This window comes from Pararge aegeria, chromosome 23 (genome assembly GCF_905163445.1).
Source record: "Pararge aegeria chromosome 23, ilParAegt1.1, whole genome shotgun sequence".
NCBI lineage: Eukaryota > Metazoa > Arthropoda > Insecta > Lepidoptera > Nymphalidae > Pararge > Pararge aegeria.
This window is the reverse complement of record NC_053202.1, coordinates 4,352,626-4,369,982: the sequence shown is the minus strand read 5'-3', so window position 1 is coordinate 4,369,982 and position 17,357 is coordinate 4,352,626. Positions and strand designations below refer to the sequence as shown.

Here is a 17,357-nt window from a genome sequence, read left to right as displayed (position 1 = left end):
AAGTACTGATACAAACTTGAATTGATTTATCGTGAGTATCGAGTACAGAGTCTTATGGTTCCATAACTAGTTACGTCGCGATGACAAATGTCAAAACGGGCCTATTACATTTTTACGACTATACCAATACCAATTTATTATTAACAATATGGCAAATGGCCGCAAACTCAGCCTTATGTTGGCAACAATGCTCAGCGCTGATTCTCAGTCTGCTCCAGTATCAAACTGAGCAAACAACAGCGTCGCCCGTTGCGTTATTATTATAACTAAGGGTAAGAAATTTTAATAAAAAATTGTAAAAAAGAACAAATAAAACGAGCACAATCAGTACATATTTAACAGTCATCAGATCAACCGATAGACGTCCAATGCTGGACATAGGTCTTTTGTAGGGAGTTCCAAGTTCCACGATTCTGAGCCGCTTGGATCCAACGGCTACCTGGGACGCGCTTAATGTCGTCTGTCCACCTCGTTGGGGGTCGACCAACGCTGCGCTTACCACGGGGCTGCCATTCCAGCACCTTGGAACCCCAACGTCCATCCTTCCTCCGAACTATGTGCCCGGCCCATTGCCACTTAAGCTTCGCGACTCGTTGAGCTATGTCGGTAACTTTGGTTCTTCTACGAATCTCCACATTTCTGATTCGATCGCGTAGAGATACTCCGAGCATAGCTCTCTCCATCGCCCGCTGAGTGACTCTAAGCCTTCTTATGAGTATAAAGTAAGAGAAGGTCTTATATCTCTTAATAACAAGGTTGCTTGGAAGCATCCGGCTTCGCTTTATTCTCTCACAAGATATAGAAATGAATGTTAAAATGTAAATAGTTGATGTTGGAAAAGAGCAACTGCTGAGTTTCTTGCCGGCTTCTTCTCGGTAGAATCTGCCTTCCGGACCAGCGGTAAGAGTCACTACAAACAGACAGACTTGACGTTTCAAAAGTGTTTAACGCCTACTTGAAATAAATGAATTTTTATTTTTTTTATATTTGTTAATGTCTTCAGAATGCGTTATATAGCCCGATACAATGGAAAGAATACGTTGTAATATATGTTGTAGGTTTATTTGAATAGAGTTTAAACTTTGACAGAAACAAACCGAAGCGCCTGTTCGACTTCCCAACGTGCGGCAACGGGTTCGTGGAGCCGGGCGAGCAGTGCGACTGCGGTCTGCGCCCCGACCCCGCCTGCGCGGAGTGCTGCGACCCGCAGCTATGCGTGCTGCGCGCAAACGCTACGTGCGCTTCCGGAGAGTGCTGCGACCCGCGGGTACGCTTCTAACACACACTCACATGACAATAACTTGATTAAAGAACTCGAAAAGAAAAGAAGAAAGAGTGCAATATGTATAATATCTAAACTGAAAACATATTTTTTTCTCATAGATTCTACTGCTTCCAATGCTGCTTACTATGTAATAGAATTTGTAATATATAAAAATATATCAAATTTAGATTCATACCAATGTAAATCTATTATACCAAGGTGGTTGCGGCAATTATTTTTCTTGCGAAAACTTAATCCAATCACAGACACACGCACACACACGAACATACGCACACACTCACACACACACACACACACACACACACACACACACACACACACACACATAAACACATACATAAATAAATAATAAGCCATTTAATCCCAAGTAACATATTAAACTTCGAATTACAAAAAAAGTAAAGAAATAAACAAAATGGAGAAAATATAAATAATAAACATGCATTAAAGTTAGTTGGGTACCCATCTGCAGGTAAAGGCCTCCTCCATTTTGTCCCACTGCACTCTATTAGTGGCGAGCCTCGTCCAAGACAACACCTACATACAAACACAATTATTACATTGTTTGATTTTATGTTCTGTCGCTGATGACTGTAATACGAGTATATATTAATTTAGGCATCAGTGGTCTAACCTTCTATAAATGTTGTAAATTTTAATTTTATTCATTATTTTATTAATATTTGGTAGGCTGGGGAATGTATAATGCATAATGTTCGCAAAGGTGTGCGGAGTCCACCAAGCCGCACTGGGTGGACTTTTGTGTTTATTTATTGTATGGAAAAGTGACGTTTGACAGCAGTAATTGCAAGATTTACGCTTGTCGCAAGCCTGTCACGAGATACGTAATCAACCTATGATGAAACATTATCGAAGTTTCATACGTTTCGGCTTTTACATACACTCACATGACAATATAACGGGCTCGTGTCTGTAGCCTACCTACTCTACCTGGTGAAAATTGTATAATGCATAATAAACCCAGGCATAATGTTCCCAAAAGTGTACGGAGTCCACCAAACCGCACTGGGTGGACTATGGTGGACTACGGCCCTAACCCCTTCTCATTGCGGGCTGAGATCCGTGGGCTGTAGTGGTATAATATCAAGTAATAAATTTATTAATAAATGCTATAGTAGTTATATAACAAAGATAATGTGAGGGCTCATAATCTATATATATAAGAGGCAAAGGGACTGACTGACTGATTGACTATCGATGAAAGTTTGTATAAAAATAAAATCCTTCATTTATCAATTTATTTTTCAACGTAGATTTTTGGTTATCGATTAAAAATAAAGAAATACGCGTTTCACAAATTATAAAAATTTCAACTCCCAAGGCATCAAATAGGGGATGAAAACTTATATGAAATTTTCAGATTTTTTAAGAAACTGAAACGTTCATTTTTTTCTGTTCGTAGCAAGACTTTATTTTAAACCCTTGTAGTTAAAATTTACCAAATCAAAACTTGAACTTAACATGAGCGAAGACGCGGGAAAAAGCTTTTAATAATATAACAATGGATTAATTAATGCTTTAGCACTAAATTTTACCAAAGATTAAAAGGCTGAAACATAAACTTTGTTTTAATTTTAATTATTGGTCATTGGTTTTTTTACAAAATTTATATAAGTTAATAATAATATAAGTAACTTATAGTTATAAGTTAGTAGACGTTCATAAGTGCTGTAACTGTAGCCTAAACTGAAAAAAGATTTGATTGATTGATTGAAGTTAATGGAAGACTTATTTTCCATAGACTTGTCGACCGTCATCGGCGGGTACGATCTGTCGGTCCGCGGAACGCGAGTGCGACTTGCCGGAGTTCTGCACCGGACACTCGGAGTTCTGTCCAAAGGACGTACACAAGATGGACGCCACGCCGTGCTCCAACAATCAGGTGAGTTGAGGACTTTTGAAGCGGGACATAGGCGGCCCAGCAAAACGATAATTTTTTAGACGAGAATCGAAAGGGAAATTCAATGTTTCGTTACATGAGAGAGAAGAAAGATATAAAGTAGAGATAAGGGGTAATACAAATATATTTATATCAAACTAGTTTTCGCGTGGAAATTTTGGTGGTTTATGTTATGTTACTCCTTAACTACTAAATGCTAAAAACATGTTAATATTTTGCCCTTTGAAAAACAAAAACTAATCTATCCTACGCGAAATGGGTACATTAGTATCCGGAACATTAAGTTGAGTCAGAACCTTTTTATTGGCATGACACATATACTTAAACTATTAATAATTAAGTACAAAATTTTAAGTTACTCCATATGCAAGTCTGTATATATCGTTCTGGTAAATAAACAAATTCTATTCTATTGTATTCTATTCTAAATGCACACAGTATGATATATAAACTACTATACATATTATATATACATTACAGAGTATTTTGGTTGTTTTGAATGTTCTTCATCACTAATTTATTCAGGTATATCCTTAAATTGCAAGTTAAATAAAACACTTTATTAATAAAATTAAATATAATTTATAAATAAATTAATATATACTACGACAATATATATATATATAAGCTTGTATTATGGGTACTAAGATAGCTGTTGAATATATATATATATATATATATTTTTAAGAATATAATACACATACTAATTTCGGCATCGACGGTAGGAGAGCCGTAGCTTAATTGGAGAAAGCGCTCAAACCGCGATTGCCAGAGAGTCGCAAGTTCAAATTCCGTCGGTTCCGAAATTTTTTATATGGATTATTAATTTATAAAAAACACCCAGACACTGAAAAACAATCATGTTCATCACACAAACATTTTCCAGTTGTGGGAATCGCACCCGTCTATTATGACGACTTATATGATGACGACCCTATGACTTAATGTTACATATTAAAACTTAATCCGACCAAGTCACTATAATAAGATAATGCCGTACACCAGACACCATACTTGTACACTAGGCGCGTTCTTTCTTCCTTCTCATCGGACGCAAATTTGAACGCCGCTAAGGACGCAAAGTTGGAAGCAGCGATGAAGAATTATTGAAGACCGACAAACAAGCTGATATACTCCATTAATCTCTGTTCTCAGGCGTACTGCGCGCAAGGTTCTTGTCGCACGCACACGGACCAATGCCGGCTACTGTGGGGCTCCACGGGTTCCAGTTCCGACGTGCAGTGCTACAACACATCCAATGTTAAAGGAGACAAGTGAGTTTTTCGGGAACAGAGCAATTTTTATATGGGTAATGTAGGATATGCTAATAGGGTCCCCTAGTCACTCGCTCGGCAATGTTCACTACCAACTGTCACACGTCTACTCTCGCCTGCGGCTCGGGTAATATGGATGTAGTAACATTGCTCAGGAACACACGAGACAGTGTAATCACATACACTACATGTAACAAATAAAAGTGCTCGACTAGTAGAATATTAGATACTATTTTTTAACAATTGTCAATCGGGGATTATTTAAATTTTTAATTCTTATAGTTATTATTTCATTGTATCTTATATTTTGTATGTGCATTAAAAACTCTATCAATCTAGTCGTTCTAGAAAACATTAAACAAGGAGTGGAAGGTGATATGTGTATTAAACCGTTATTTCCAGAAAAGGCAATTGTGGGTACAGACGCGATACGGATAAAGATGGGGCGCATTACTACAAATGTGCGTCCGAGGACGCAATGTGTGGTTTATTACAATGTAGACATCTCAACGAACGTCTAGAGTACGGTATGGAGACCGTTGCAACACTTTGCGCTGCATTCATCAATAATAACGGTAAGTTCGACACTATCTAACACAATTTAACGCAGGGCGTCACGCACGACACCGTTTGACGCACGATACCATGTGACGCACGACATCGTGTGACACAGTATGACGCGGGACGCCACTTGACGCAGAGTCAAATGAGGTTTTTGTTTTCAATGACAGTAAATTTGGCACTATATAACACCCTGAAAACTTCTGATTAATTACGGTGACACAACTTGTATTAAACAATGATATCTCAACGTACATCTAGAGTATCATCAGTGCACACCACTGGGCACGGGTATAGGTAGTAGTCCACCTTGCCGACCAAGTGCGGATTGGTGGACTTCACAGGCCTTTCAGAACATTATGGAGAACTCTCAGATCTCAGATGCATCTTTCCCATCTCATGTAAAGCAAGTGATATTTAATTGCTTAATCATTTCTTAATTTCTGGGTATGGCAGTTATTTTATTTATTTTTATTTTATTTAAACAACTTTATTGCATAATAAGGGAAAGACGCACAGGAATACTTACATTAACATAAAATATATGCAACGGGCAGCCTTATCACTAAAAGTGATCTCTTCGAGGCTACCTTAACTAGTGCAATAAGGCAATGAGACGGGAAATCGCAATTCTATATTTAAAAAAAAACATAAATGATTAAATAACAAATGTAATAATATATATAAATATTTATATAAATATAATATATTTTAATAAAAACGCATAAATACACGTATATATAATTATATTAACATGTTTATAGTGTCAAATAGTGCCTCCTTACACGACTCAAACCTGTACCTATAACAAATTTTGTCTGGAGATTATTTTTATAAATTTTTCACCCTTTGTTCGCAGGCACTATAATCGTATGTCGCACGGCGATGCTCGACATGGGAACGCAAGATGTCGATCCGGGCATGGTTCCCGATGGAGCTAAATGCGGGGAGGAAAAGGTAACTAATACTGATATTAAAATGCGCTATTTTTGATTTTTTTTTTGACCAATTTTCTACTTTAACACAGCACTTTGATAAAATTTGGCTGACATCCTATAGATAGGAAATACGATTAACTTTATTATGGTCAAAGCACTTCAGAAAAAGATTCCACCGGAATTAAAAAATAATCTTTGCTACCTATTCATTCCTGAGCAATTGTAGTCAAAAATAGTAAATAAAGATTTTTAACTAAGATTTTTGTGGATAATCAACATTTTTTTAAATGAAGTTTAACGGGTACGGGGTAATAGTAGCTGAGGTATCACACTATTTTAACTTAGAACTGCTTCACTTCGCTCTCATATCAAACTGATTCGCTCGCGACGTACAGCCACTTATCTGCGGCCCAGAATCTTCTTTACTCAGAACTCGTTAACATAAAGAATGATCCAGAAACTTCTCGACTTACAACTATTCTCGAAATTATTTAGTTGTTTATAGGCTTAAGTTCTAATTAATAGGGTTCTATTGAATGTTTGTGCAGATGTGCTTGAAACAAAGGTGCGTTCCGGTATCCGCCGTGCGCGCGCAATTTGCTCGTCTGGAGTCGTCCGTGTGTCCGTCCAACTGTTCCGGCCATGGCGTCTGTAACTCCGAAGGTAAGCGATATCAGCCTCAGTCTTAACCCGCCTTCAAACCATACCGCTGCTCCCGTGCGGATTGGTGGTGGTGATTGGCTTTAGGGATTGTTGTTGTAGCGTTTCACACTGCTGTCTCATCTTTATGGGAACTTAATAGGCATGATATTGTCATAATAATTTATGATTCACGTATTATGAAAAACGTATTATTATATAATTCGAAGTGGGATTGGTATTTATTTTTCAGTAACTAAAACTGCAAAATCTAGCGATTCGCCATGACAGGTGAACTGCCAAAATCAAAATGATGATGTCACGTCTACATAAAATAACCATGGCGTATGGCGTTTCATGTTGTACCGCACTTCGAAAATATCTGCATATATCAAGTATTTTGTGATTTCAAACTATCAATAGCGATTTTTGGTATCAATACCAATCAATAATCTTTAGCTATGGAACAGGAACTTTCTAGTAAACCTCTCATTTGATATGACGTCACTAGTACTAATTTAATTAAATTTCTGCAAAAATTTTAATCAATAGTCATCACGTCTATTCGATCCCCGGCACGCAACTCTAACTTCGGAGCTACGAGTATGTGCGTTTGGTGCACTAAAAATTAAATAAATTTAAATTTAAATCTTTTTAATGTAAATAAAAAATACATTGTTGTTTAAATATCAATTATATTACGCTAATCTTTCATTATGTAAGATTTTTGCGCTCAAAAGGGTTTATTTATTTATTTATTTATTTAGGAAGCCAACGTTATATACAACGTTTAAAATTATTATAAACATAACACACAAATATACATTAATTAATGTATAATGTAAGGAAAAAAGTGGGGATTGGCCAGATCCTGACTTCGCCAAAGTGGTAGATTACGGCCTAAACCCTCATTCCGAGCCCCATTTTCTCGGATGCAAGATTTGCATAGAATTGGAAGAGCGCCATCTAATCGTTACAATATAAATCTCGTTACATTGAAAAATTAAACGTTGGTAAAATTAATGATGATAATTGTGTAAATTTGTGACGTTTCTCCCAAGGTCACTGTCACTGCGACGCCGGTTTTGCACCCCCTCTCTGCGCTCTGCCCGGACCAGGCGGTTCGATCGATTCCGGCCCAGCCACCGACTCTAGCAGTAAGATAACTTTCATATTAGTATTATTATTTTTTTTGTTTATAATCGGTAATTTTGTAGCAAATGCTGTGCACAACTTAAAGTGCTTAGTCACACTGATTAGAAACAAATAATATATAATTTTCCTATAATATGTATTGTGAGCAAGCCTTTGGTGTTCCTTTCATCCGTACTTACTTAATATTATAAACGTCAATGTAAGTTTGTTTGTTACGCTTTCACGCAAAAACTACTTAACCGATCCTCATGAAACTTTGAAACACATATTCTTGGAAGTGTTAGAAGTAATATAGGATACTTTTTATCCCGACAGCAAGCGCGATTCCTTTGGGAGAGGGGATGAAAGTGTTTGACGTTTTTATACCATAACTCCGACAAATTATAACCGATTTAAATAATAATTTTGAACTATAGAGGTTATAATATGTTTAATTTTGCCCAAACTTTGTGTAGATCTTAATGTGGTTGGAGATAGCAACCCCCTCCCCAAGCAAACCCCTCATTTAAGGCTTAGCGATACTGAATACTTTATTTTTTTTAGAACTACAACTAAATTGAACGCCACATCAAAAAACAAAATCAAACGCAGGCGAAGTCGCTTGCAACAGCTAGTGAATAAATAAATAAAAGTATTAGTAGAATAGCTTTTTGTGATATAGCTCGTCCGGGGAAGTAATACCGCCATGCTTATTACTGTCGCCAAGCAGCGAAGCTGTGTTCAGGTCTGAAGGGCGTGGTTGCCGGTGTATAACAGGTGGCATAACTCGCTCCAGGTTAATGGACACCGGGCCACTTGTAGCGTCCTACTGTCACCTTTGTCTTGGTTCTCTTGTCACGGCGGAAAACGAAATATCATCTGAAATTAACAGGAGAACCACATCGGCAAATAAATGTTACTTCGGACTTTTACCTTATCTTCGATCAAAGATTCTGTCGAGAAGTCTGAAAATACTCGTCTATAAGACCTTGCTCCGGCCAATACTTACATATGGCGCAGAGTGTTGGGTCTTAAGCAAGAAAGACGAAAACAGTCTGCTCATTTTCGAACGAAAGGTCTTGCGACGAGTGTTGGGTGCTATGCAGGATAATGGTTTTTGGCGCATTCGGTATAATCACGAGCTATACGAACTATTTAAAGAACCGAATGTCGTCAAAACTGTCAAACTGTTAAGAATGCAATGGGCAGGGCATGTGCAACGCATGGAAGGCACGAGAGCGCCAAAGAGGTTGATGGAGGCCACTTTGGAGGGGCGTAGAGGCCGAGGACGACCTAGGGGTCGGTGGAGTGATGGAGTCGAGAGGGATATGAGGGTTCTGGGAGTTCGGAGCTGGAAAGAAGCAGCTTCTGACCGCCTCAAATGGAGAAATATGCTTGACCAAGCCAAGGCCCACCCAGGGCTGTAGAGCTTTGATGATGATGATGTCACCTGCATGCCCTGCTAAATGTAGCCCTGTTTTTCGTCCAATGGTTTTCGATTTAGATGGCCATCCTGGTCCTTAGACCTGTCAATTTGAAAGCCGACTGGCGCAGGGGGCAGCGAACCTGCTATCTGAGTTGTGGCCGTGGGTTCGATTCCCACAGCTGGAAAATGTTTGTGTGATGAACATGAATATTTTTCAGTGTCTGGGTGTTTATCTGTATATTATAAGTAATTATGTGTATTATATTCATAGAAATATTCATCAGCTATCTTAGTACCCTTAAAACAAGTTACGCTTACTTAGGGGCTATGTGGCGATGTGTGTAATGTGGTAGTATATTAAAAATCTCTAAAATAAAATTGGGGGGGAATTAATAGCTCTCTCTCAAATTTATTTATTTAATGTTATTTGACAATATTACTCACGCAGCGGAAAATACTGTGGTCAAGGTCGGCTGCTCCAAATTAAAACCATCAATGGCCGGCGTGGCTATTTATAATATCATCAATATCAACCCACTGACAAGACGTGCCGCCAAGCGATTTAACGTTCTGCGATTGAATATTGGAGGTGGGAGGGTCTTAGATAGATAAAGAAGGGTAGGGGGGTAGGAGTACGAAAGGTATAAAAGGCGACACATTTGGCTAATTTTTCACTTAACAATTATTCATTGTAAAGTCAATACCTCCTGATGATGCTCCGGTTTCAGAGCGAAACGTGCGTAGAGGGTACATTGCCAAGGATCTGTTTGGTGTGGAGTATACGGATTGAAGTAATTATAAATTACACCATACAGATTTTCCTGCTGTTCGGGGAGTATAGCAAGTTAAGCTTAATTATCATAATTCTGCGATTGACATATATACATATATTTTTTTTTTTTGCAGTTCAAAGAAACTTCATGGTGGCGATGTACGTTATATTCCTCGGAATCCTACCCTCCATACTGCTGGTGCTATTTCTACTATACTACTCAAGACACAACGTGCTACTGTGGTGGAAGAAGCCGAGAAAAACGTACGTACCGAAAATATTCAGCAGTGGCAACATAAACTTCAAATTTAACCTAACACCAATATCTGGTTCAAGTTGTTTAAAAATAATATTAGGTTTAAAACGTAGTAAACAAGAAAATGATGTACCAAAACATAGTGAAAAGGATGAACATATTTACGAAACAATTGCCGAAATTGAACACGATTACGAAAGTCTTAAATCTAATACCGATTTGAACAAACAGAAGAGAACATTATTTCATAAAATATTCCAAGGTCAACCTAAAAAAGAAGCTCTTAAAAAATTCCATAGGAAAATTAATAAAGAAGACATAAAAGTTGCGGGTACTACCGAATTCGAAAGCGTTAATGTGAATAAATTCGTTCCTAATAATATACATAAAGTTGAAAGTAAAAAATCTAAAGCTAATCTAGTAATCGTAAACACTGGTTTAGCATCAACAACGAACAAAAGTATAACTGTTGAAGTCAAATCCAATGGAAATGTTTTTAAAATAAACACGGATCAACCGGTTAAAGCTGTCGTAAAATCTAATATAAATGAAAATAAACGACCATCAAAAGTAGACGGTAATGCAAATAAAACCGCTAATAAACTTAATACGACTTGGGCGTCAACAACTAACAGGGGTGAAGTTAAGTCCAAATCAAATGTTTATAAACTTAATACGGACCAACCGGTAAATGCTAATGTTAAATCTAATGTAAAAGAAAATAAACAACCATCTAAAGTATACGTTAATGCGAATAAAAACGCGAATAAACTTACGGGTATTCAAAATAGTGTAGCTAATAACAATTATGGTCAAGCCAAAATAAACAATAAAGTTTCCATAGTTGATGCAGGTTTAACTTCAAAAACAAATGATGCAACAAACGATAATCATATTGCATCTGAGGATGACATTCCCAAAGTTAACGTTAGGGATTTGAGAAGTCAATTCGGTCAAACGTCAATACCTCGTATTGATTTAAATAACTTGCCAAAAAGAAGCGATTTGAGAAAAGTAAGGAATCTAAAAGTGTAACTACGAAAATATGATTTCAGAACCTTAAAAAAAATTACCTGACTCATTCGATAAGAGAGCGATAGAGAAACCTTAACTTTTACTTATTTAAATATAGATTATTAGTTTAAGGTTCCATTTCCAATTTTAATGAATACATTTTTTTTGGTACGCTACATAAAGTACAGAATATAGAAAAGAAATCAAAACACAGCTTATACATTCTTATAGCTCTCTTATGGCTCTTGAAAGGCAATATTATAATTTAGATAATCCAAAACTTAAAACAGTGAATGTGTGCGTTCGTTTGTGTAAACAAAAATATCGGCTAGCGCTTGTCGATATTATCCGAACTACGCTGGACAGAACCGAATGATTCGCATAGAGGCACTATAACGCTTTTTCCTTACTTGCCTATATCAACAAGTTTACTACCGCAAGCCGCGTTAAATAACTACGTTCCAAAAACTATAAGTTATATTTCTAAAATATAGTTATACCAAAGAATAGCTTAAGTATTATCACAAAATAATTTCTCATTATTTTAAAACATAGTTGTAAGTTTTTATTTTATATTATTTTATTTTATTAGACGGCAAAGTATTTAAACTAAATTATGAATACATTTACTACAGTGTTTTTAATTGATATCATTAGGTATTTATATCACTTTTTTTGCATATATTTTATACATATTTTATGTCCTCGCAAACTTAATCGTTGTCTAGTATCGTAACTATCCTGTCAGAGTAACGAGAACCTAATGTCTATTGTTTTAAGGCTTGAAATGCAGAAGATGTATTTGTATAAACTAAAATGGGTAGTATAGAATGTAATCTTAGCTTTAAAACATAGATCATTAGGTTCATGTTACCCTGACATATCTGAAATATTTTTTTGGACGAACATATTTTTTATACACAGTATCTACTCTTAAAAGTTTAGTGCGGCTTTAAACGGGCTTTAAAAAAAGGAGATTATCAATTAAAATATAAACACACGATAATCTATTAGTGCTGCCAAACAAATATACATAAATTTATTGGTGTATATGTATGTATATTTTAATGTTTCCGAAACTAATAGTTTAAAAGTATAAGTTAATTAGTAATTTTAATGCAATTGTAATGCATTCACATAACATGCTGCATTGTCGCATTGGGATAACTTTGTCCTGTAATGACAAAAATGTAAGATGAGAAATAAATAAATCGGTTCAGTAGTTTTTAATAAATGAACTTAAGTGTTAACTTATAACTGCTAGCGTCAAATTCGGTTGAGCAGTTAAATTTTCGATTCAAAATAACTAGATAAAAGATGTCGTTTATACAAACGAAATCCGTTCTTTTTATTTGTTCTTATAGAAGTATAGATCGCACTACACTAAAGTAAAGTTTCAAAATTGTATTACTGTGAAAAAGTATCTTTTTTTGTCGTACCATAGTGTTTCATATAATCTGTCCAATGTCTACTATTCAACGATAGAAATAATTACTACTACTTTTCTGGTACTCATAATAACTTTTGCACTCCTTCCATTATTCCTTTCTATTATTTTTATTTTGTAACTTTATTGACATATTTTAAGTTATAACTCTTATTAATAAATTAATTTTTCACTCTTTCTTTTATTTTCATTAACATTGTTGCCAGTTGTAACTTCCAATTCTTTCCTATCTTGCAACACTTTAGTAGAAATCTAATCGGTGATTGTCTGCACTTTGGCTTTTGGTGAGTGGTTTTGGGTTTTCTGTGCTTTGCATGGCATGCAGCAATCTTGCATGATATTCAAATTATTCTATATTTATCTCATACGCAATCTCGCTATTTCTTTTTATTTATTAGCACCAACAACTTACACTTTCTGTATGATTAAAACTTTGACGGTATTATTATTGATCTTTATATTTCAATATTATTTCATTTCACAAAGCATGATAATAAAGTATACGTTTTCTATTAATCATAAAATAAACTATTTTTTCCGAGACAAGTTCACGTGATCAGAAACGCTATTGATTAGTTGGCTCTCTTTTTATCATGACGTCACGAGACAGTAAACAATTTGGTATTGCTATTTGTAGAAATACCTTTGTTTCCCGTATAAATGGACTGCATCTTAATTTTGTTTTGATATGTATGGTAATCGGAATGGACACCAGTGCATGAACTTTTACCATGGTGTTGATACATGTAGCCTAAAAAACTAACACAAAGCATGTTATTTTTGAAAAATTATGCATGTTTATTCTACAAGCTTATCAATAAGTATAAGTTAAGCGTATAAGTTAAAAAATACAATAGAAACAAATGAACTGCAGTCAAATAAAAGAAAGTTTTATAACGAATAAAATACAAAGCAAATAGTCATAGCTTTCTTGTAAAATTTAATAACATATAGTTTAATGTTCACAGGGTCCAATCACCGAAAAAGAACAGCCTTCAACGACGTCTATCAAGAAGCGCAAGCAAGTTTGCGGCAAATTTCCAAAATAACCCCCAAAATAACGCCCAGCCAGTCAACGTGCACACCCTATCAAACCCTGACGACATGAGCTCAAGCCTCCTCAGAAGTGATTCCGAACACAGCCCTTCCGGAAACTTGAACCCTTCCGTTAACTTTTTCGGCAACTTCAAAGGCTTCTCTCTCACACCTATCGAGAAAAATCCACCCCAAAGTGAGACTAATGATAGGAAAGCTGAAAATGTACCGAAGAGCGCGAAAATAACACCCGTACACAGAAGTGGTAGCAACAGTCAGAATATCAGCCAAGCGTTAAAACCAGTGTTGCGATCAGCACCGCCATTACCCGTTGTTCCAATAACAACAAAATCAACAAACATAAGTCCTTCAGTCAAAAGAACTAATAGTTCCGTCCAGAATCGCCTGAAAGCGTTAATAGTCTCAGACAAGTCCGAGGAAGATACTATTGTCACTAATCCAGTCCCCAGACCAGTTATATCCAGCCCTATTCTAGAAGCTTCTACGTGTACTGCGAAGGAACTAATTTCTCCCCTGCAAGGCTCTAAAACTTTGGGCCCAATACGGGCAGCTCCAACTGTACCAAGTTTCTCGCCAGATATCCCAAAGAGACCTTTAAGCATGCACTCAGCTTCAAATGTCCTGCAAAAACCTCTCCCCGAAGAGCCAAAGAAGGTTAAAGAAGGGACTACTATTAACAGAATAGCTTCGTTCTTAAAACAGGAGAAACATAAAGAAAAAGAACGAAACCCCGTCGAGAGAAGTCATTCGTTACCCAAAAATGCAAACCATCAAGTCAAAGTACTAAAAACTGCGGATAAAGCCGCATTGCGTACATTGCAGATATCAAATCCAATTCTGCAAAAAGATATAGAACTATCTGTTAATACAGTACCAGTTGTTTCCGATTCCGAAGATGGAGATGATTCGAAAGCTTTCGTGAATCGAGCTCATAGCATGAGGGCTCCGCTTGCTCAGAAACCAACTATTCAAAGTTTTGGTTCTATGAGGCAAGCTCCTGGAGTGCCGAGGCCATTGTCTTGCGTCGGAAGACCAACGGCCCCGCCCCCTCCCCTCCCGAACCAATCGACAGAAGAACCAACGATATACCAAAAACCGAAGATAAAACACGAAGTTAAATCCACAGACTACGTCGACGCAATAGAGGAAAAGCAAGTTCCTCTGGCCCACATCGACGAAGAATCCGGCGATAATATCTACGCTGTTATAGAAGAGAGCCCTGAACACCATTTCAAGCCTTTACCTAAACCCCCAAAAGTGATACAACCTCCAGTGGAAGAATACAAAACTCCTAAACCAATTAATTCCAATTCAGGGAGCACAGAAAGCATGGGTTTGCTAGGAGAAATCGTATGCGAAATACAAAACCGTAATTTCGATTCTATTTACTCCGCGTCTACGCTTTCCAGAAAGAAAGAGAAGGAGCGAAAAAACGCTGAAAGCAAAAGGGATAGCACATATATGAACACAGAATATAAAACCCCAGAGAGTGTATACTCTGCGAAATCCACTGCGTCGACAACTAGCAGCGGTTATCTACATCCTTCAGCAGTAAACGTGCCGACTTATATGCAAAAGGACGATCCCAAACAAGATATGGAAAAGGCGAACTCAAAAATACCAACATTTACAAGACAAGTGACTCCGCCCGGTCTAAGAACTTCTACGTTTAAAAGTGTGCCGCAATCGCCGAAGACAGTGCCGAAAAGTCTTAAAACCATGCCAAATAGTCCCGACTTGGTATCGAGTTGCACCGTCCCAGATGCAAAAAACGTTAAAGCGCCGGATGTTTTAAACAATAATAAAGTTGAACCGCCCAAATTAGCAACCAAGCCGAATACAGTTAAAATCGACAATCGTCCACCGTTACGGCCAGCGCCCAACGTAGACAAAAAACCGGTGAAAACCGGTCCCGCGTTAAAAGCGGCGAATTTAACAACGAATGTAAATAAAGCCGACAAAAATCCGCCCTTGAACCGTGCCAATTCGAAAACAGACTCTAACGTTAAGGCAATAGCAGATAGTCTGAATAAAAATCGACCGAAAATCGTGCCGAAGCCTAGCACGATACAAAAGACTGATACAAATATTAAGCCCAATACAACGAAGTTAGCCCCTAAACCGTCTAATGTTGCGAGTTTGCAGCAGAAATTCGAGAATAGAAAATCATTAAAAGAGATTTCAACTAAGAAATAGCATATTTTGAACTGCGATTAGCAATTAATGCATTCAGAGATCTCTTTATTTTTAGCGCTTTAATGTAAATAGGGTAGAGTATTTTTATTTTTAAAAAAGTGTGAAAGATTTGTCGGTAAATTGGACATCGACAATAGTTTAAAGTGAAGCTATGGTTATTTTTGTATTTAATTCTTCTGGCCGAAATAAGGGACGGAAAATAAGTTTATATATTTTGAAAACTACTGTTGTAGCAGTATAATCTTTTGTAAAACAAGGCATACTATTCTTTTTTACGGTTTTCTCTATAGCTTTGAGATTATTTGTACGACAAATTAAATATATAGTTTCTTCTGCTACAAATTTGTACATTTAAGGATTCAACATGTCTCACAGTGCTTCCCTTAGCACAGTGTGGGTTCTACTGAACAAATAGCTAAAATTTTACGTGTCACCAGAGTACCTGGTGTGAAATTTTCTGCCAATATTTACATATTCGATCGTAAAAGTAACTATTTTACGATTAATATGGTATCGAAAGAGAGTCATATAGTAACGTAAGGAAACATAGAAACAATATTCCATCAAGGTCAGTAAGTGAAACCCACGCCAAGAGAAGCGCTGTAAGATATATTGTGTGACTGAAATATTAGTAATGGAAACGTAAACAATACTTATAATAATGTGTTTTGATGACAGATGTTTAATTAAGAAAAAAAAAATGACTTAACATAAGATAGATAATTGAAAATGGCGATATATACAAAAAAAAACTGTTTACAAATTGTATTAAAACATAATTTTTAAACGGTTTTTTCATATTTAAAATGCATCTTTTGAGTTTTGACTTTAGATTTGACGACCTCCCTGGTGAAGTGTTATAAGTGGGAGGTTCGATCACCGGTATATAATTTTTTAATTTCTCTGGGCTGGTCTGGTGAGGGTTTCAGCCGTGGCTAGTTACCACCCTACGGACAAAGTCGTGCCGTCACGTAGTTTAACGTTCAGGTACGATGCGCGATGAAACCGGGTTTCAATGTACCCCTACCCCTAGAAGGTTGTATAAGACTGCCCACTTACCACCAGGCGGGATAGCAGTCAAGGGCAAATTTTAGTGGTGAAAACAATAGTACGCTTTAAAGTAAGAAAACTCACTTTTGTACAGAAATATCTAGTCGACTATATTTAAAAAAGAAACGGTAATATTTAGTTTAAGTTTTACTAAACTACTCAAAGTGAGTAATCTATCTTTTCCAATATCTGCGGATCGCGGATGTGTAATAGCTGATATGTATTATGAAGAATAAAGCTGATCCCACATTACGGTACTTTGCGCTTGCGATTTCTAAAAAGGCGTTTGCGTTTCGAAACTTTTCTTAATTTGTTTACTTTATGTTTGCATGTACAGTGACTTCTCTGTCGGTTTATTTGCTTTTATTTTCATTTAAGTACTTTTGAA

General features: G+C 36.6%; 1 protein-coding gene across 1 annotated transcript in view; it reads left to right on the top strand.

Annotated features, from left to right (window-relative positions):
- The window catches only part of LOC120634176 (disintegrin and metalloproteinase domain-containing protein 12-like), a 93,177-nt gene extending 76,482 nt beyond the window's left edge, over nucleotides 1-16,695 (top strand). The window contains exons 9-17 of the mRNA XM_039904609.1: nucleotides 1,090-1,267; nucleotides 3,048-3,188; nucleotides 4,362-4,480; nucleotides 4,883-5,055; nucleotides 5,901-5,998; nucleotides 6,528-6,642; nucleotides 7,680-7,775; nucleotides 10,085-10,214; nucleotides 13,636-16,695. Coding sequence (XP_039760543.1) covers nucleotides 1,090-1,267; nucleotides 3,048-3,188; nucleotides 4,362-4,480; nucleotides 4,883-5,055; nucleotides 5,901-5,998; nucleotides 6,528-6,642; nucleotides 7,680-7,775; nucleotides 10,085-10,214; nucleotides 13,636-15,919 — 3,334 coding nt within the window. The 3' untranslated portion in view covers nucleotides 15,920-16,695. The remainder of the gene's footprint in view (nucleotides 1-1,089; nucleotides 1,268-3,047; nucleotides 3,189-4,361; nucleotides 4,481-4,882; nucleotides 5,056-5,900; nucleotides 5,999-6,527; nucleotides 6,643-7,679; nucleotides 7,776-10,084; nucleotides 10,215-13,635) is intronic.
- The last annotated feature ends 662 nt before the right edge of the window (nucleotides 16,696-17,357 follow it).